General features: G+C 39.1%; 1 protein-coding gene across 1 annotated transcript in view; it reads right to left on the bottom strand.

Moving 5' to 3' along the window:
- cpne5b (copine Vb) overlaps nucleotides 1-22610 on the bottom strand; it is a 114258-nt gene that overhangs the window by 17971 nt on the left and 73677 nt on the right. The window contains exons 8-11 of the mRNA XM_020593095.1: nucleotides 10832-10935; nucleotides 9500-9604; nucleotides 2182-2223; nucleotides 1830-1905 (exon numbers count right to left, since the gene is read on the bottom strand). Coding sequence (XP_020448751.1) covers nucleotides 1830-1905; nucleotides 2182-2223; nucleotides 9500-9604; nucleotides 10832-10935 — 327 coding nt within the window. The remainder of the gene's footprint in view (nucleotides 1-1829; nucleotides 1906-2181; nucleotides 2224-9499; nucleotides 9605-10831; nucleotides 10936-22610) is intronic.

Below are 22610 nucleotides of genomic sequence, written 5' to 3'. Positions count from 1 at the left end.
AAGTCCTCGTGATGTCTTGGGCAGTTTTCACCACCCACTGCAGGCCAGGCTGTTCTTCCAAACTGATTGATCAAGCCAGGAGGATATGGGAAGCTACTGAGAGACCAGTCTTCTTGCAAGTCTTTGTGGCTGAGATTAAGTGTGTGTGCATTATGACAACAATCTTTAAACAGAGCCGGTGTGTAGAGTTTGGTGGTGAGAAAGAAGCCTGTTCTGAAAAAGTGCCACACTGAGTCTGGTTTGCACTTTGTAAAAAAATATTTGGAAGTTTTTAAGACCAAGATTGAACTTATTTAACTCAAACTTGTCCGTTGTGTTTGATGAAAACCAAACATAAAACACCAATCAAAACATACCCTGTTTCCCTAGTTTTTGTTACCTGAATGTTGTAACTAAGGATATATAAATAAGGCAACAAAATTATTTTTGATGGGATTTGATTTCAGGCTGTAAGTGGAAAGAAATGTGACTGGTTTAAAGGGGTATGATGAATTTTCTATATGAACTGTATGTAGTTTGTAGACAGGATGAACAGTGGGGAGCAATGCAAGTAATGGAAATAATATCAAGGAAGGAGGGAGTGCAAGAGACTTGTGTGCATGAAGTAACAGATGGGTTTTATGGGAAACTGTAGCCCCATGTATGATCAAACATTCAAACAATGAATTTCAGCCTAAAGAAATGATGGGTGAGAGAGGCTTAAGGTGCAAGACTTGTATTTACTTTACCAGTATTGTACCAGCCCCAGAACAAGACAGAAATGTCAATCCAGAGACCTTTCAGCTCATTACCTCGATTCTCTATGGCTGCTAGGCATGAAAGTGACAGCCCCTAATTTAAGATGGAGGGATGGCAATTTGTCTGACACACTGAGCAATCTGCTGATGCAAAAGGTAAAGGGCCTTTCAGTCTCACTGGGAGGTAGAGAGGAATCAGAAGTAGTGTAAAATGGAACTGACATCCAGAAGACAAGTATTTGTTCTTTGCTTGAAGGCCACCAAACCACTGAGCATGGAGGTATCGACATGTTCTCTTTTCTGGTAAGATTGTGACTTTCGATTATTAAATGTTAGATTTTTGTTTTGGTTTTTGCTTTTACACAAGTTACTTTTCACTTGTAGTCTTGATACTAGTACTCCTACAGCTGTCACATTTCCCCATAAATTAACATAATTTCTGTTCTGAATGAAATAACTAGTGATGTCAATACACATAGGACACTCTTACATAATTTTCAGGCCTAACCCATCAACCTTGGAGTCTAGGATGAGGCATTTAAATGACTTCTGTTTGTAATTTGCATACAGAGCTGTATTATATGCTGTCTAGAGACACTGTAAGCTATCCCATGAGAAGCACTGAGAAATAGCTATGAACATTTTAAATCCCTGGATTGTTCTTCTATTACTTCTGTTTCCCACTACAGCTAATAACTCCATTTATATGTGTGTCTGTATCCAGGTGATCGTAGTGGCAAAATAAATCCTGGCTTTTAAAAAGTAGGACACAGGCAGAGGAAATATTTAATTGCATGTATAACTGCTTGGGGAAGGCAGGGAGACATGCATAAATGCCCTTTAAAAATTAAATTAGGAATGTGTAGAATAACTTTGTGACTCTTGAATAAATGCACTTGTTTGCAGCAACAGTAGAAGATACCCAAGGAAAAGAATGTGCTAAAGTAGTTGGAAACAGTGCAACAGTGATGGCAGCAATAGAAATGTAACTTGTGTCAGAACTGGGTTCCAAGGCACCCAGCAGACAGGGATTCCAGATCCCAGGAGCCCACAGACCCATTGCTGAACTGTGAAAACAGTGGAGTTGCTCACCTCGTATACATTGAATTGACTCTGCCCTCGAGCTAGCTCTCGGTAGCTGGTCGTAAAATCCCCAATGAAGTCATGGCTGTGAGAATAAAGGAGGAGAAACACTGGTGAGCATGAAAAATAGAAGGTACAAATAACAGGAGAGATGTTTGGAACAAGATGGAACTTTGTTGAAAGGAAATGATCAGTTGTTTGGGTAAATATTCTACCAAGCCTTTACCATAAACTCAGCTTACCTTTGACTTCATATTCCTTAACTGAAGATTGGTAAATCTCTAATTACAGTCGATGTTGAATTACAAGTTAAAGACTCGATTTAATACCAGTAGTGTCATGTCTTGGCAATCACACTCACCTGCCATCCCTATCCCAATCATACACCTCCACCTTGATTGTTCTGGAAACAAAACACAACAACCACACAATCAGGTTAGATTTTTAAAGTGGTATGCTAGCTGGCAAACAGTCTTATCATGATGTCCAATCAGTAGCTTTCACTACAGCTCTCCATCATACTGTACCATGTTATTCTCTTCAGTGGATGGAGTTTGCCCATGTGAGATGGAATTATAAATATTCCCAAATCAACCACAAGCCAACTAGGATGAGAAGTGTCTAAGAAAGCACTGTATTTAGTCAGACTCTCGCCCAAGCCTAAAATGCAGAAACCAAATAACCAATAACAATGATGCTAATGTGAAAGCGAGTAAAAAGCAAGTACATCAGCGACTTGACCATTTTTCCTGTTTTTGACACATCAGCATCAAGAACTGAATGTTCAGTTGCTGCCTAATAAACCCCACACACTGACAGGTGCCACTGTAACAGATAGTCAGTGTTATTCACTTCACCTGCCAGTGGTCATAACATTATGCCTGATCGGTGGATATGGCATCACCACTTTCCTCCACTATGCAAAAATGAAGCCGAAAGATGGTGAATACGGCGGCTGCCATCTTGCTTTTTTTGCAACCAGATTCTGCACAGTAACGACTAGAGGTGGAGTGACAGCATCGAACTGCCAATCAAAACTGTCAATTAAACTGAAATACACCTCTTTTTATATCATAAAGTAGCTTATTAAAAACAAACTTACTAGAAAAACAACCACTTGTACACATATCAGCATGATAATATCTACCAAAACCACAGGGGAATCGAGTTTTGGTGGCTTCACTTCGGGGAGCGCTCAGATCGAGGCTTGGCTTAAAATGTCACGGACACAAACACAGTATTTCAAACTGGAATTGAACAGTCGATTGTGGGATCGTCCTATGTTTTCTGATCGACCCATCCATCCCAACCTCCTAACTGAAAGAAGCTGGTCTTCCTTCATACTGTATACTGCATTAACAAATTCACTTAGTGGCTTGTGTCATCATTACTACGACCACTTGAGGTGTTCAAGGCCAAATACACACAGCTTATCATTACGGAGTCCTCTGGGTAAAATAATCATGTTTTGGTGTATTAATGACTAAATGATTCACTGATAGTTGATAAAAAATCATAGCTATTAAAACAAACACAGTTAACCTTTTGTAATATATTGAAGTCCTTTGATATCATTTCACTTGAAAGCAGAGAAAATATTTTGAAATAGTGCTAAGGAAACCCCAAAATCAATTAAAGTTGGTGTCACTTTGCTCAGATACTTGCCAGCTCCTGAACAAGGCTGATTTTTGCAAGAGAAAGAGTCAACTGGTATAATGTACTGTCTCTGTGAATTTGTAATTTGCAAACTACAGCACATGTCAACTTTCAACATTCAAAAGAACATCAGGAAAAAAGACACACATTGACATTTTACACAAATGCAGCAGAAACAGAAGTGTGTGTGTGGGGGGGGTGGACTTTTTTGACACTTTTATTCCTGAGTTACATTGATCTCACCCCTATGTCTGCCCTCTCTCCCCACTTCTTCTAACACAAATACTGACATCAGCCCAGATCCAAAGAAAATGGAGGCAAGCGGCACATCAGAGAGACTATCCTGTCACTGAGAAATTGAAAGATGCCTGAAATAAGCCCTGCTTCCTCCTTGCCACCTGGCCCCTGTCGTTCCATGGTGACAGTTTGTTCTTTTGAGGTTATCTTCAAGGCTTTAAGCTAGTGAAAATGTGCTTGTCACCTAGGTGGTAAAAACATAATGCTTCTCATCCAGTGTGGGAAAAGAGAGGGAAAGGGTAGAGGTAAGACTGCTGCATAAAGTGATAGCAGAAAAAAAGAGAAGGAAGCAAGAGCCAGGCATACTTCTCCTGACCAAGCCATATGCAGGAACAAAATATTATGCTAAGTGTAATGTCATATTGCTCAAATAAAGGCCATGGAAGCTGCCATCATGTCGGCTCAAAGCATTTGCTAACATTCTATTTCAAATCTCTGTGTCCTAACTTGCATGAAAAGGCTGAGGCATCAGATCCTTGAGTAGTCCCTTGAACTTTGGGAGCAGTATACACTCCAAAGCTAATCTGTTGCAGATAGTTTCATCTACTGTTCTAAGGCATAATGAACATGACTCATCTTCATAATGGAGGCGTATATAATTGAGGGAAAAAGGAGGCTACATTTGACACTGAATAGTTCTTGAGCTCCAACTACACAGATTTGTCTGTGATCTTGTGCCAGGGATGGAAATAGACTAGGTATGAGTCACCTGAGCCAGCATGTTAATGAGAAAGAGCTGATTCTTTCGATGTTTTCAATAAATTATCAGCATTAAAATACATACCTTAGGTACCACCTACACAGAGGAAACACAGTATTCAGGGACTGTGGGGGATGTGTATAGACATGGAGAAACATCAGTTGTTGAGCAGAACATATTTCATAAAACTTGGAAGCGCCTTCCGTTACATTTCTCTCTCGACACCTTTTCCTTGACACACATCTGGAACCAGATGTGGATTTTTCTTTTTTTCCTTCTGGTACACTGCAAGTTTACTTTCCTTTGCTGCCTGTCATTTGTTATTCTCCTCTCCTTCATTTCTCTTCTCGTCTTCTCGCCTCCTCTGCTATTAATTTGTTTGCTTTGCTTTCCTCCGTTTACACTTTCCTCATCTTTGCTAAAATGCAGTCCACTTCTTCCAGAGCTTAATGAATGTTTATATGGCGAGATGGATTTGTTCTAGGATACCTCAGATGCTTGCTGTCACCAGGGATTCAATTGGATCCTGGCACTTGAAGGGCAATCTACCTAATCACTGTGCCACACTGTCGCCAGCCAGCAAAGTTGGATAGTGGTGGTATTTTTATCCTTATCTCTGTGTTTGGATATATATTTAAAAGATTTCAAACAGTTCTAACCAAAATATAATAAATGGCCCTTGGCAGTGATTTAGATCTGGGATTTCCAAGTGTTGTTTTCCTAGCAATAACAAGCAATAGATTTCCTAAGGCAGATTTTGTGGTAAATTGTTGGGGGTCCAGTTTAACTGGATTTTTTTTTTTTTAGTGCAGATGCTTCATAGTTTTATGGATGTTTCCCCAAACTCCGAGTATTGAGATTTGTATGGTGGTCATTAGACCACTCTGTTTTTCTGCCTGATAAATGAAGTAATGTCATTGGCCGATACCCAGTGCATATCCAGTATCAGTGCTTACATTTTCAGTGTTAAAATGTTTATACACTGATGCGTGAAATTGTATGGGATCATTTTATGTGTGAGGCAACACAAGGCTACACATCATGTAAGGAAAATTGATCTCATATTTAAAACCTATCAGAACAAATGGTACTTTGTTCAGGCAGGAGGACTAGAATGCAGCAGTATTTGTCACATGCCTATAAACCAGCACTTATTTGTCTGGTTCATAAGAAAAAGTCATGCAGTCGATGGGAAAAATGCATCAACTGGTGCAGCAGAGACAACAGGCCTTTCCTCCCTTTGCTCCTTTTACAGGTGTAACTTGGGAAAGAAGCACAAGGATGTGTTTGGAAATCTTAAGTGCCCTTTGTTGAACTAGCTCCAACTTTTTCTTTTGCCCTTTGGTGAATATAATGAGGGCAACACATCCAAAGCACCGATCTAATTAGAGCAAAGTAAATCAGTAGAAGGTCATCCACTGACATACATGTGCAGGCTAGTACTCTCAACTGATAGAGGTGCTTCAGTGACCTCTCCAACATGTGCTGGAGAAAGTAATTATTGCCAACCCCTCCATGAGCAGTTGGAGCCACAACGCTGCCTCTCCTTTGAGATAAAGCTGCAATAAACACAGTCATGGTTTTTTAAACAAATAATCAGCATCTTGTGAAACTCTTCTTACCATTTGAAGTCATATAACTGTGCTGATGCTGTTTGATCAGATACTGAGCCCCACATCTAGCAAAGTCACAGAGGTTTTAGATGTATAAAGGAAGAATGTAACAAACCTCCATCCACCTGTTTTTATGCACATTTTCCATTTGCACATAAACAGGAATGCAAGTGCTGTATGAAAATAGTGTAAATCTGAAAAAGTCTAAACAACAACAAGATTATGCTTGACTGAAGTAGACAAGATGGTGCATTGATGAACAAAATATGGCAGCAAAGCGCAATGGAAATGGTGAATAAATCATGTTGTGCATGGAGCATATTGCTTCTGTCCTGAAGTTGTTTAAAGGCACCTGAATGGAGAACAATTCAACTTTTAATATTTACATAACAAAAGTGGATGAAACTGTACATCAAGTAAATTTTCTTTTGCTGACTTTCTGAAAGTTTGTTTAAAATTTGGCTAGAAACTTACGACAGTGGAGACCAGTGAAAGTGAGTTTTTGTCTGAATCTAAATGTCCACAAGGGGCCCCAAGCTGATCTTCTGTAGACTTTCACAGAGATGTTGCTCAATAATTTGTTTGTCATAATCTGTTAAACAGGTGCATTTTGTCTATTTACAAAATTGGGATCAGTTGAGGGTTTAATATGTATATAACATTAGCATTGCATATACCAATCACACTGTATGTGTCCTATATAATTTTGCTAATATCTATACAGTGAAGAACTGTTGAGAAAAATACTCTGAAATGGCTTCTAAGTTCTGACATATCACTTTATCTCCATGGAAACAGTCAAGGTCTTAATCAGGTCATATAGTGCATTTTATGCTCTTGCTGCCCAGCACACTTATAAAGTTGACAATCATGGTGAGCATGTCATGGTACCTATGAGTGGAGTCTGCAAGCTTGGGGGTGAAAGTTTGAATTCAGTCTTTGACAAGAACTCTGGGTCCTGCAGTGGACCAAAATGGCAAAGAGAACAATATTGCATGTCAAACTTAGCCTAGTGGTGTGTTTAGCCATGAGATTCAGGCTATTTGTCCAAGACTGGCAGGCTCCTGTCAAGGCAATAGTGGCTGAGCACTTCTTTTGACTGACAAACTTATCTTTAACAGCCAAAGAGATCTGATCTCTGTTTCATCTAAACATAGACCTTTGATAATGGAAATTGTTCCATAGTGATATTTGGGGCATGGACGCCACTTTTCAAATCAGTTGAAGCTTTCCTTCAGTTGATGGGTGTAAACAGTAATTTTATAATCAGAGGTACTGACAGCCTTAAGAGCTTAAGCGCATGAATACAGCTTGGATGATAAGGTACTATTGCAGAGGTTGATAAAAATAAGTTATTATTTTTGAGCTAGAGCGTTATGGACACAAAAGCAAGCAAACAATGACACGGAGTTTATTCCTCACCCACACAGTATCCAGCCTGTTTATAACACTATCTTGGTGATATTTCAAGACTTGCAGCATTTCAGGCTGCATAAGCATGTGGCATTTCACATGTTATAGTCTAACTCTGTGTGTCTGTGTTTGTGCATGTTTTTAAAATGTTGCATTTAGGAAGTGTTTTTGATCCCCAGCTCAGTCTTTTGTGCATGATTGGCTCTGACAGGATAGTGACCTCTTTTAGGCACGTGTGATTGGCTGGCTCACGCAGTTTCCCATAGTATTTCAACACATTTTCACTCCTAGTGCATCAAATACTGATGTTTTGTCAAGAACCATTTGCATCTAATACTGATGCTGCAGGGTGCCTTTGGTGTCCCTTAAGATGCTCTGGGTTTTTATTATAGAACAGCATTAGCCCACTTGTGTCAGTACAAAAAAAAAAACAAAAAAACAATGTGGTTATGTTTAGGCACAAAAACTACATGGTTAGATTTATGAAAATATCATGGCCTGGGTTAAAACTCACCGATTATAAAGCACTTCATTATACACTGGAGGTGAATTCTGCTCTCCTGCAGCAAATTTCAATGTTTGTTTGACCCAGCATCCACCACAGCCACTTTGGTCAGCCACTGTGGACTTTCTCCCTTCATCTAATATGACCTCATGCTTTGAGCATCAAATGCCAACATGAGTGGATACTGAACTTGAAAACCCTGTGCGTCACATAGGGATGCCAAAGGTAGCCGTCGGCGTCCATATGACACTCTAAAGGTGCTTGCATATTGTCAGTATTTGATGTAAATGAGTTCAGGCTGAATATTTCCCAAGTAGCAAAACATACAGCCATGAGACAACCTCATCGACCCCTTTCCTGTCTGTTGGTGTTTTTTGGGATTTATCTCAGTTTTCTCAAGTTTTCACCTTTCCCAGTAATTAGTTTGATGGCAAGCAAATAAAATATGACAGACATCTTATGAGAGCAAGATGAGAAAATCGGGAGAAGCAGAAAAAATATACAGTGTCACATGAAATATTTCCCACCACAGAAGTAATGTCTGTCTGCCCCTTTTCATCTTCCCACTCCAGTTCTTTCATGATTTAGCATGTTTTCTTCCAATCACTGTCTTTTAAATTATAGGCAGGCAGATAAGCTGCAAATAAGATAAGCTGAAAATTCAATTCCTCTCCCCTCTGGTACACCATGTCTACATTGTGGCCACTGAGAAGAGCAACCTTTCATGGTTTTATGGCAATGTAATCCAGTGTTTCAGGGGACAAAGGGTAAAAACAAAATGACAAACAGTCCAAATTATAATACCATGTATTCAAATAATTTTTTGAAAAGCACATTCCTTCACTATATCTGGTTTCTTTAAATAAGTTTATTATATTAACTTAATATTCTAAACTATGTCCCCCAATCAAAAGCACGCCTCTCATTTCTAGTGAATGGCCATCAATTTCAGTGAAATGACAACTGTTGCAAGCAGATTTAATAAGCTAGCTAGTGTAATTAAAGGTATGCTTTTTCCATTACTAGAGTGCAATCCAAAGCTAGTGTTAGATGATTAACAAGTCCCAGCTCAATGGCATCATTTCAGCAGCGCAATGTCACAAGAAACTTCACAAGCAGGTCAGCGGAGATTAGAAGAGGCTCATTGTGCCAGACCTCTGCTTTTCTAGCAAAGATCAATCCAGGGGATTGTCCTAAGCACACGGCTGTTTTGAAATTATGTGACAGTAGGAAGAATGGGATGCTTTACACATCAGCATGTTGAACCGGTATTGATTTATGGCAGTTAAACTTATGTTGTAGTAATAGCTGTCATCAATATGTCAGAGAGATTCTCATTAGAGCAATGAACAAAGCTGATAGTCAATTATAATCAGGAAAGGCAGAAGATATCAACGGGACCTTTACTGACTGTTCAGTATGGGGTGGGGGCCATTGCGGCAGTGGAAGATAAACAAAAACTTGTGGAACAATGGCAGGTTGCATTGTACTGTACCTGTCATAGTCTCCGTTGCAGAGTGCTCTGACTGGGATAGTGAAAGGCTGCCATACTGGATTTAATGTGTTCTTCACCACCTCTGTTTTATGGCAGATAGTAAACCTAGAAGAGAAGATAAAAGGCAGAAAAATAAAAATGATTGCTATTTCTCAATTGTACAAGCCAGAGACAGGGGACTGTGAAAATGAGGGGAGGAGCATGCAGCTGAAGAGGTGACAGGAGGGACAATGAGAAATCCTACAATGACAGGAGATACTTTAAATAGGGCTGTACCCAGCTTTGTTTACTGTTTGGCCTGTCTCCCAGCTATATTCTGTTATAGACACAGAGAATAATTTAATATTTCACTGTGACTTTTAAATCCCTCGACCACAAGTGTGACATTGATATGCAAATTAATTTCTCAGATATCTAAAATGATTCATAGAGCAGAGACATGTAAATTCTAAGACATATCCCCTCAGAAAGCAACAATGCATATACCTTTTTTTTTTGCCCAAAGCCTCAGATTACTTGTGCTCCACTAAGTGCTTCAAGCCTTTTCAAATCCTGTTAGTCCTTTAGCCACATAGCCATCTAATTTGTCCCCCAACAGCAGATACTTCTAGCACGTCTGTGGGGATCCACTTCCCAGCCTGTAATGTATTTTTTTAAAAACTGAGAAGGCAGCTAACCAAACACTTGCTAAAGCATCTCTGGATAGATAGAGCTGATGCTGCTACAAATGCAGAGCCCCATGGGAGGCTGAACTGCACTCCGGAAACGTGTGAGGAGAGTGTTATGCATCCCTACGTGAACTGACTCAGAAACTGTTTTTCTTATTGATGGAAAAGGCAGATTTTATGTTTTTTCCTTTTTCTTTTATGCTTTTTACATTACCTGCTTCTCGTTTGTGTTTGTTCTCCTGCAGTCTTTTATGTGCAGGTATAATCATGGGAGTTGTGGTTGTGTTGTGCCTCTGTAGCCTCTTAAGTTGTGCATGGCTCCATAACCAGTGCAGTTCACCTCTTATGCCATATTATTATATTTTTCTGTACTACATTGCATCACCTCCTCTTCCCTATTGTTTCCACTGGCATATTTCATTATTTTACTGTCACCTTTCTGAAATTGTACTTTAAAGCTAATTGATTTTTCAGGCTCTTAAACTCTTTCATGCTGCATTAAGAAAGACAACTTAATGCCTGACAAAATGCAGCAACTGTGGTGGACAGTAAGTGTAGCTTTTGATCACCAGGACTGTTGTATGTCTCAGCAGGCCTCCTCAAACACCTGCACCTTCATTCAAAACACTTGGAATGAGGAGAAAAAACCCCATCAAGCACTCACGTTCCATCTTCATTGCTTCTGTAGAAGACCATGAAAGGGTCTGACTTGCCAAAGAAGTCCTTCTTGTCCAGCTTGTTGGCACAGAACTGCATAGTGGCACTGTCCTACATGGGGAGAAGAGTGAGAGATGGTTTTAGGAGGGGGGAAGGGTGTCATAAGCTCATCACACAGTTAAAGAACAGTTGATTATCTATGCACCCTATTTGGTTCTTCTTCCCCTACTTTTTTCTCTTTGATCTCCACAGCTTACAGTGGGACAGCAGATGGAGGCAGCGGTCTGTATGGCACAGTAAGATAATGAATACTGCATGCTGGAAATGCAGGAAGAGACAGGAGTTTTGTTGCGTGGGTATGTGTGTGTTGTCGCTAAATTTAGGATATTTTATTTTTCATCGAGGAATATGCAATAGAAGCTTTTTATATTTTTATTATATTTACATCAGAGTGACAAACATTAGAGCAAATTGTTCAGTCCAAGATAAAGGTGTGTGCACAATGATCCGCTCATAACAGCTAGTGCAGTAAAAACCACTGTAGCAGACCTGGCAGAGTGTAATGGTCATTACACACAAGAAAAGAAATAGTCAGATAGTTTTGTTGTTTATATTTTTGCTGCTAATGGAGCAAATAATGTAACATTTGATACCAAGATTGAACTTGATCATTTAAGTAGCAGCTATTTTGGCTTAGCTTATCAGGCTTAGCTCTTCTTCATTAGATTTCTCCACACTATTCTTTACTGTAAACTGTACGTTGATAGCATTAACTCGAAGCACAGCTGTACTTTGAACAGGGTCTAATACTTTGTAAGTTATGATGTTCCAGTGAACTAGTAGGATCTACCCCTCCAACAAATCAAAAGGGTGTTGAACTTCTCAGTGGGATTGGCACTACGAGTAAACAGATTCACTGTACATATAAAAATTGTGCAGTGGAGATTTAGGTTGAGTGGCACTAAAATGGGCCTCTTATGCCATTGTGAAGGAACTGAGGGGGTTTATTAGCTTAAGCTAATGTGTGATATTCAAAGTTAAATTACATGATACAGCAGAAGACCTAATAATGTTCTGGTTGGGTTCGATGCTGGGTGACTATTCTGGTCTCTTATGTCAACATGTTGCATCAGTGCTGCCATGGGTCACCATCTACCTGCTGGAGCACAATTAGTTTCAGCAGGGGCAGGGATGTAAGAATAGAAGGCCTCGGTGTTCTGTCTACAGCGTACATAAACACACTCTACACACATGCCCACAAGTGTACGGTAATAAAAATGCATGATGGAAAAAGAAATGAAAGCTCAGAACTATTTCATGAATCATTTATAGAAATATTTTCACGTATTTTTGGAAGTGTTTTTTTTCTACTATCTGTCTGAGGATGCGCGCGTGGACCTGTTTTTTCTATCTGTGTTGTGTGAATGTCACCAGCTCACACTCTGAACTACTGGCAGTCAGCCTACAATACACTCTAGCTTTATCTGGTTACACAGCCTAATGGTCCAGCAAGCGTGTGTGTATGTGTGTGTGAGTTTGCAGTTCGGCATCCACCCACCAGCAGTCCTGCTAAGATTAGTGCCAGCTCCTTACCAAGTCTAATTCTAGCATGAGAAATGGTCATCAAGCCAATTTCTTCTGAAACCTGTCGCAGCATCTGGAAAACATCAGAAGCCTCGAGCCATGTCAACCTCAGAGAAACACCAAGCACACTTTCTGCCTTAGGCTTTCTTTTCTAATACATTTTGATGTTTACAGTTTAGGACCATATCCAGAACTTTCAAGTATTTTTCAATTTAAAAGATTAAGACATAAATTATAGCAATAGTTTCTCCTTCGGGAGTTATTAAGCAACAAATCAGATCAATCTGTCTCATTGGGAAAATATTTTTAAGTAATTAGCTCTAAATTAAAGCTGTAAAAAGATTACTTTTATTACAAGGCTTCTGTTATCAATCATGGTGGTTAGTCCACAGCCTTATACTATGTTCTAGCCAGATTAACATACTTCAGTGTATGGATTAACCTCAGTGGTGGAAAGTAACTAAGTACATTTACTCAAGTACAGTACTTAAGTACAGTTTTGAGGTAACTGTACTTGAGTATTACTTGCTATTTCATACTTTGACTTCACTTCATTTTAGGGGTAAATATTGTATTTTTTACTTTACCATATTTATGTGATGAGTTTAGTTACTAGTTCCTTTTCAGAATCAGATTAACTATACAAAATACTTTATAATCATCTGACTTTATTGATACCTGGTTGGAAATTTACAAAATCCCCAGCAGTACCTCAAATTATAAGCATGTAAGGTAGTTAAAATGAATGCCAGCCATACCATCTGCAGTGATGTACACAATGTGTCAGTAATTATAATACAATAATATGATATATATTCACGTGAAATGTGCTATTCTGCTTGATGGGTACTTTTACTTTTGGTACCTTAAGTATATTTTGAAGCCATTACCTTTGTACTTAAGTAACATTTTGAATGCAGGACTTTTACTTGTAACAGAATGTTATTTATTCTGTGGTATTGTTACTTTTACTTAAGTAAAGGCTCTGAGTACTTCTACCAGAACTGCTTAGCCTCATAAGGTCCTTTCTTTATAACAGCAGTTTAGAACCTGCTGCATGGTAAAGTGTTCATTTATAGTGACTTTTTGCATCAGTGCAGTGTGTCAAAATCACATATTTAATTGAAATAAAAAAGACAATTTTCTTATTTGGATATACAAATTTTAATTAAACTCTGTGGATTAAGCTCAGGGGAGCACAGTGCTGAGGTGGTTAGCAGTGTCATCTGACAGCAAAGCAAACCAAAGACACACAGGTTGGCTGAGTTGATGACTGTAAATTGCCTGTACATATGAACATGTGTCTGAGCGGTTGTCTGTCTATGTGTCAGCCTGGTGACGGACTGGCAGGCTGTCCAAGGTGTTCGTCGCCTTTCACCCAGTGTTTGCTGGGATTGGCTCCAGTTCCCACCACACTCTACAGGTAAAGTAGTGTAGATAATGGATGGATCGATCAATGCAGAGATGTGAATGTCGTTCTTCTTTAATTACTTGTTCTTCTTCCTTGTCAAAGTCTGGTGCGTGCATTACCCACAGTGTGACTCTTACTGCCAAGAGTTCAATCATAGGTTTGGGTGTTTTATAATAGTGGTGGCTGATGTTTTATTATTATTATTATTATTATATACACTAGTCTCAAGCAGAGATGAGGAGCAGGCTACAGAGGTCTGGTAACTTCACTTCTTTCTAACTTCACACCCCTACAATTTTAATTTAATTCTCAGATGTAGTTTTAAGCCCCGACTGATGCTAATATTACTTGAAGCAATCAATGAGATTTCATCTAGATTCCTCAGGAGCCACAAATTGATGATTCCCCTTGGAGGTTGTGATGAGCTCACAAATCAGAAATTGCTGTCCAGTTGTTGCCTCTACAACTAAATATTTAAAATAATTTTTAAACCATAAGCATGCAGTGATCATCTCTATAGCCATTTCATGTTCCCCTTTGAGAACAGCATCTTTCTTCTATATTCACAAACTGCCCATTGCATGACTTCATTAAATCTGAATTAAAGTATAAAGCATTTCATATTTTATCACCTGGGTTCCTAAGCTATAACTGAAGTGATTGCAGTTACAAATAGCAGCTTCAATTTTCACATTTAATGGGTCGAATTGCATTGTACTGTCATTAGCATGGCAACGATTAATCAGTTAGTTTTTTATGCACAGGGATCTATCTATATGAGGAATTTACTGCGTCTGAAGGTGACTCAAGGCAATTTTGGATATAAAAGATACAAAACAATACAATGAAAAATATTATATATTCATCAAATAAATCAAAACCAGCAGCAGATGCTGAGAGATTTATTTCCACTGCAAACCAGTTCTTCCTCTTTCATACACTAACAAATAAGCCTCATGTGCATTTTCTCCACTAGTTGTTTGTCATGCAACATAACATTTTTACCGAACCCAAAATATAAATCACTTGCGCTGTTGAGGCTTGTACTACTTGTGTGCTATCACCCCTCCCTGGTCTTGGCTCTCCATGTGTGGTGCCAGTGAAGGGAAGGGACCTGACTTATCTCTGGCATATTGGCTGTAACTAATCTCTGAAACACAGTGGGTTCATTACAGTACATTCACATACAATAACAGTAGACTTTTGTTGTTGTTGTCAGAGCCCAAGGCCTTAACACTGGGCGGCCGCAGTGCCACTAATGATGGCTTAATAGCTTTTTAATGTTGCAGCTCACACCTCGTGTTTGGCTGCGTGCCACGTTGCAAATCAAGAAAAGAATGTGTGTGAGGATGCAAGTGTGACAGACTGTATGCGAGAGTACAAGCAGAAGTGTTTGTGGGCACATATGCCGTTTCTCATTTTAATTCCTATATGCCACGGAGTCCTTTCTGTGTCTTTATCACACACAACCAGGCAGTGTGCAGCACACATTTCCTCTTAACACACTCATGAACACATCCACTCCATTCCAGCAGTGAGAGGAACTTTATCTGTATTCTTGCCCTTACCCTGAGGACACATACTCACCACATGTCTCCTGTTTGACACATCCCTCCTATGCAGAAAATCAGTCCTCACTTTATCACTGTTTCATTCTTTTAAAAACACTCCTTTAATCCTCTGCAGGGATGTTGGCTGCCGCATCACTCACTGATTGACAAGCAGCTCAATGCTTATATCGTTTGACCTATGAAAGTAGAAATGTTTTCTGTAGCTGTTTGTGGGGGTTTTCTTGTCTTCAACAAGTGGCTGACTCCAACAAGTACCAACTGTGACACGGTACTCTTTGTACTCATGAAAACAGCTGCACTGCAATAAATTGCACTGCAACACTTATGAATAAAAAAAAGAACCAACTCTAAAGACAAATTGTAATGAATGCTTGTCACTGCACCAAATACAAGTGAAGAACGAAATAGCCATAGGTCAGGGACTCTCTTTTCACTCCTAAAGACGAACTATAGTAGTTGAAATGATCAACTCTGCAAAAGAGAGTGAATCCATGCAGACAAAAAAACCAAGATTGTTGGTTCGTAAGTGAGGTTTGTCAGCAGGTCAACAGAACAACGATAAAAGGAGCATCTTATTCAAAGACCCTGAACAGGGTCGGTCAGGAGAGGGCGCTTAATTGTTAAACTTCTCAGAGAAATCTACAGGAAACTTAGCAGTTACTGTATTTTGGGCACTCTAGGATTTACCAGAGACACCAAGCACCAAGATCATGAGCAACATTTACAGTAAGCTTATGAGGCCCTGAAGCGCGGCTCTCTGTTCACCTACTGCAGCCTGACAGTTTCTGGTTTTCTTGCACTCAAACAAAATGCCATAAATTTAAAGTTTAATTGGAAAAAAGATTTTCGGTAGATCAGTACAACTATCAAAAGGATTATAAAATCGTTTTTATTAAATTTTATATCATGATGATGAAAATGAGATCATCATGGAATTTCATGGATAAAACCTGTGGCACATTTTAGCTTGTTTAAACCATCATGCCTTCATAACAGTTTGCAATTTTGATAGTTAACCAATATAAAGGCTTCATTAATGCTACTCCATAGACCCAACTGGACCGAAATGGATTAAAGCAACCAATCAGTTAATTCTGTGATCAGCTCATTCAACAGACAGGCAGATGGAATTTAGCAGTGGTGCTGCTCTACTGTAAGTAAGGGAGTGGAGGGACACACCTGTAAATGTCAATGGAGTTAGAAGACACCTAAAACTATTTGATGATTTAATGTGTTGGCAATTTTAAATATGCATCTGCTCCTGCCTCATTAAGGTTCTTTGGCACGAACACACTCTTGCAGAGATCTGTGCTCAACAGCCATTTGCTAATATGGTGAGACTCATCATATCAATATTTAATGAGGGGGCAGGGCAAGATGGAGACACATTCACATCCTCAGGGGAGTAATGGAGGAGTGTTTATGACAGAAGAGAGGAGCAGTCCATGTGTGTGTGTGTGTGTGTGTGTGTGTGTGCACCTGGTATTACTTGCACTGTGGGGACCAAAATCTGTTTACACACTGACATTGTGAGGACTTGGCCTTGCTTGTGTGTAAATCATTGAATTTTAGAGTGGTGACATGGTTTACGGTTCAGCTAGGTTTGGTTATGGGCAGGGTAACGGTTAGGATTAGAAATGTAGGGTAAGAGAGGTAAGAGGTAAAATGTATTAATTCACATTCATGAAAATTACATTACTCATCATGAACCTTCACCATTTAATAACAAATGCATAATGCATATTCACCAAATGCAATACTTATTGTGCTTTCCTTTGCACGCTGTACATTCCTCATAAACCATAGTTCCCATAATGAACACACCTTTCACACAAATTCTCCTACGTGAAATGCAAAATGCCTAGACAAAACTATAACTGAACTGTGTGCACATTTAATAATGTTCCTAAAGCATTATTGAAGTTTTCCCCTTTTGACTGTTGCAATATATTTTCTAATTCCTTGTGGCAAAAAAGAGATGACGTAGCATTCTTTTTTTACAAGCTGGGAGTCTTAGTCTGCCCCTGCGTATCATAGCATAGCATAGATATTCATCCTTTAGGACACCATGAAACATGTTAAACAACCTTTTATTGTAGACCGATTCTACTGGTATGAACCTGTATTAGTAAAAATCATATCTGACACTACCTCCAAACAAATTAAAAACAAACTGGATAAATGGACTAGGTACCTTCATATATAATAATTTTTGAATCAAGATATGTGGCTGAATCACATTGAAACAGAACTAAAGTCATTGTATAACATGCTAATTGAGTGACCCTGACTTGTTCTGTCTAGATGGGAATATATTTGGTTCAGTTTAACAATAATTCATCCCCAGTGCTTCAGGCTCAGCTATATGCAAATTGGTGAGGGTCCAAATACAGATCCACATATGACGTTTAAGTTCTTCATCGCAATTTTTTTCGAGACCTTCATAACAACTCATGTAGGGGCAATGGGTCTCAAGTGGTGAAAGAGTACAGGAGTGAGGTCTGCCACATGAACAGCGACTGGAAGTCAGTCCCAGAAAATTAATATAAGTCAATAGCTGTGTTTCCACCAGAAAGTTCCTGGTACTTTTTATTCCCAGGAACTAAAGTCCCAGGACATAGGCACTGTTAACTCCAAGTAATGTTTTACAGCTGACGTCATGTTCCTCCGCGGCCTCTGCCTGCTGCGCTCCATGTATGGAGGAGCTGAGCGCCACCCTCAGGTGAAACACCAGGAGAAGCCGCTTCACAAACAACAAGACCATGTTGTCCAATCCACTAATCCCACTCGCTGGTCTCTTTGTGTAGGCCTACTGATAAAATGCTCCTTACAAAGCGAGAACCCAAGGAACTGGGAGTCAGTTGCATCAGTGCGCCCAAATCATTGTTCACATTGGCACACTGATTTTTACATACTCAAATTTTTTCTTGCATATGTGAGTGAAATGTTCACACTATAGAGCCCTGTATTTGACCTGTCAGCAATGTTCAGCACTGCAGGCCACACCCAGATAGTTCTTGGACCTTCTAAAAGTACTGCTCCTCCTAGGTACTTTTTTCAGGGGTGGAACTATGCCCCAGACCTAAACTTGGCAGGTAGAGGAACTTCGTTACAAATAAGGTTCCTGATCTCGGGGAAAGTTCCTCTGGTGGAAACAGGGCAAATGTGAAGTCCCCATGAGGAATGAAAACAAATATGTTTGTGCGTGTGTGTGTGTGTGTGTGTGTGCGTGCGCATGTGTGTGGGTGTGCATGTTTCTGCAGAAAGAGTTACAGTTACGCTGGTTGAGACTTGGGAGGATAGAGAAAAGAAAAAGAGACATGATGAAAGTATAGTACAAAGGCCAAGCCAGTGCATTTATCACATAGCCATGAATTAGAGTGTGCCTGTGTGCTTTTGTCACTAGGGGTTAAATGTGGAGCAAAAAAGATAAATGGCAAAGGGGGAATAAAAGCTAGTGGCTCAATTAAAGGCCAAAATGTTGAAGTTAGTAGGAGAAAAAGGGAAAGGAAAAGAGGAATTAATGATACACGATGACAATGACTTCCTACTGTATGGTGTTTCCCTGTGTGCTGGCAGTGTACACACATCTGCCAATTTGTGATAGCTAACATTCCTGATCTTGAGTGATTGTTCCCTCATCTACATATGTGATTCTACAAATGAATATTTCCTTTGCAAGATTAGTGCCCTCTTTTCTTGCCTGATTTAAAGTCACAGGAAACTGAAATCTGTGATTCATGTAGTCTTGTTAGTTTGTAATAAGGAAAGCCAAACATTGTGCGTGAGTCAAATAGTGTGGCAGAAATTTCTGCTCCACTCTGAAAGCATCTTCTAATTGCTCCACTCCCAGCCACTCCAGTTTTTTTATTTTCTGTATTTGATATGTTTTATTTCCCACTTGTTCTTTGTTGATGCTGAGAAGTAACCTCTTGCCTCCTGCTCTACAGCAAATGTGGTGAATGCTGCCCTCAAGATTTACTGCACAATGTGAAGTGAAATTCAGAGGCATCACAGTAAGTGGAAACACAGGAAGTGAGGAGGACAGATGTGAATCTGTTGTTTGAAGTGAGGCAACATTTTGGCTGAAAATGAAAATGTTTCATTCAGAGCAAAACATCTGTGATTTTCTTGATGACCTAAATGTACAGTCAAAGGGGGGTTAAAAAGCACAGAGCCTGGGAGAAAGAATGGCAGAAAGCTTTTTCTGATAGACCTTGAAATCGGTCTGTCACACATGCACACACACTGTCACAGCAAATATATTTGCAATTGGCAGTTTGTTAGACACACTAGGCTACAAGTAATGCAATCTGATACAACAGTGTTGAAATAAATCCTACCATCCTGAATGTTTCAGTGATGATGTGTTGAGTCAGCCGTATGATCATTTTGGACAATGTTGTTTGTGGTGCTGTTGGATTGTATTGCGTTAACCTGGCAAGCGTCTCTATTACTTTGTCCACCCCATTTATATCAGTGAGCTTAGGTTTAATAATAGAAATAAAAAGAAACCTCTCTATTGGCCATTTGTGGCCAATACAGTGCACAGACTGTGGTTAAATGTGTGCAACTAAATCAAAATAAAAATCCTCTTGGGGTTGTATCAGCTTATTCATGTGATGGAGCTTTATTTTGAAGTGAGCTCTAGGCAAAATTCCACTGCTCTACTTAGTCTGTACTGTTTACATATTATAATGTTACATGTCATAAATACGGTAATGTTAGATTAAAAAAGGACCTACATGGACCAGATTTAGGTGGATGGTTCTATAGAGTTTAATAATACAGTATATTTATTATTACTGCATCCTAAAACTAAGTTAAAGCTACAGTATGGGGCTTTATCCTTTTATGTTTGGTAGAAATACTGTATGTTCAAAAACTTGTTTTAATGTGGAGGGGCGCTGCGGTGCTGTCAAAGCTTCCTGTGACCCAGACTCTCTGAACAGCACCAGTGCAGAGATATTAGCTTCTAAAGGTTTTTACGTGGGACTGATCTCTCTAACCAATCAGAGATTTTAAATGATTTCTGCTTGATCAGTAAGTGTTGCTGCATTCTTATTTAGTGTCATTTCATAATGATGGATCTCTGAAGAGCAAGGCAGAGCATAGCGGAGCGGAGCAGATCGCAGTGGAGCAGGGAGAGGGAGCGCTGGGCGGAGCAGAGTGGATTGGTTTGGAGTTTCATGCTGGTGCTACATTAAGTTGCATATTTTAGCTTTAATAACAGTTGAGCAATTTAAAAAGTTGGATTTAAATTGTGGTAGACTTATAGAGTAGGATATATCTGTCAGAACTCCGTCAGAATCACAATTTAAACCATGCTGCTGAATAGTGAAGCCTCCCTCCAAAGATTCTGTATTTGCATGGAGCTGCTTTGGGTGTGTTGATAGTGTTTGCAAATGGGAGTTAATCAAATTTATGTAACCCAGTATTTTGGAATACAGCAAAAAGTCAAGGGTTGAATTAACTTTCACAGAGTTCATTTCAACATTTGTTCAGGGTTTATATATGTCTCCATGCTCTTCAAACATTTTCTAAATGGTTAAACATTTAACACCACGCCAGAGTTTCTTCTTTAATTTGCAAAACAGTGTTAAAGTAACAATAAAAGTGATTTTTACAAATAACACTATTCAGAGTTACATGTTTTACTTTTTGGGTGACAGCCAATGAGACCGACCCCTTAGCAATCAACTGTATCACCACTGTATTTAAATTAAAAAAAAGACAGTTTCCTAATAAATTGCTCTGAGCATGTAAAACCTTTTCATGTCAAAGTTATAGAGACAGTTTCAGTAGCTATCTACCATAGACTGCTAGCTACAGCTAATCACTTGGACAAACGCCACAGCAAGGCTTTGTACAGCACTTGTTCAATTTGCTGTGATAGTCACAGCATCAATTGTAAAGTTTAATAAGTGCAGTATATCATTTCACTTAGTTTAAACTGCATGACATTTGGAAAATGATGCCAAGTTGCCCAATGGAAAAATGTTTTGGTGGAGTGTAATTATACCTCTAAGGAGCTCAGCTAACACTGCTGTGACCAACTCTCTCAAATATCTCCATCACTGAACAACATTTTACCCTGAATGTGTTAAACTTGCTCTTTGGGAGTTAAAATCAACTTGGAAATGTTTAACCTTGATATTTCAGCATATAGTGGTTAGTTGGCTGCAAAAACTTTTAATAACTAGCACATGGGGTTGGAAACAGGTTTGAGTATATCTGTAAGTGTTATTTTACTTGATGCTTCATAAATGTGACCAAATGGGAGAACAATCTTTCCCTCATTGCCAGTTCTGTAATCAGTTAATTTAAAATGAACCAAAATGTTTTCTCCATCCCTTACATTTGGTTGCTGATTCTGAAGTAACTTTTCAGCATTAAAACAATAAATGAAAAAAACAAAGTCATTGACTCTGACAGAGAGTGCAGGGATGTGCACCAAGGCAAAATGTGTGTTTGCAAAATGCCAAGCTGTTTCTTTAAGTGGTTTCCCATAGGCTAACCTTTAGCTAACTTTGACTTCATCCAAAAAGTAATTGGTCAGCTTGGGCTGCTTCCACTATATCTTCTCCTCCACATTTCCTGTGCCAGTGAAGTTTATGAAAACCACATCAAGCACAATGATAAAGGGCTCATAATGTTCTCTTCTTGCAAAGAACAGATCTAATTACTTGATGCTATCTGTTATTAAACATTTTGCAATAAACCTCATTTTATTAACTTTAACTGCTTTTCATTTGATCACCATTCTAAAGATCGGCTTCTGAAGTTACACAAATAAAATGCATCTAGGCAATGAAAGTTTCTTTCCTAAAACAACTTTACATTTTTTAGCTGTTTAATAATGCCACATGAACAAAGCCTGCCAGCTCAAAATCTACAGACACAAATGTAGATATTAATTAATAGATAACACTGTTGCTTTCCCTTCCTTTGTTTCCTTGAGATGCTAAGGAACAGAAAGTAATGAGAGTTCACCAGTGACGTGCAGTGAGGTTGACAGCTGGTGAGGCACTAACTCTTTTACAGTCAGATATACAAATACAAATTGTCTGTTAACAGACAATGCGTTATGTTTTATATCTCATATCAGCATTCTTCACACAAACGTGACCCATATTTAATTTGAGGTTAAAATTTATTCCAGTTGAGCTTATTTCTAACTAGAAATAATAAAAGTTTATGGTCTTACCTTTACTTGTACA

The sequence above is a fragment of the Monopterus albus genome, unplaced genomic scaffold (genome assembly GCF_001952655.1).
Source record: "Monopterus albus unplaced genomic scaffold, M_albus_1.0 scaffold18.1, whole genome shotgun sequence".
In the NCBI taxonomy this organism is placed as follows: Eukaryota; Metazoa; Chordata; class Actinopteri; order Synbranchiformes; family Synbranchidae; genus Monopterus; species Monopterus albus.
This window is presented reverse-complemented; position numbering and strand designations above follow the sequence as displayed.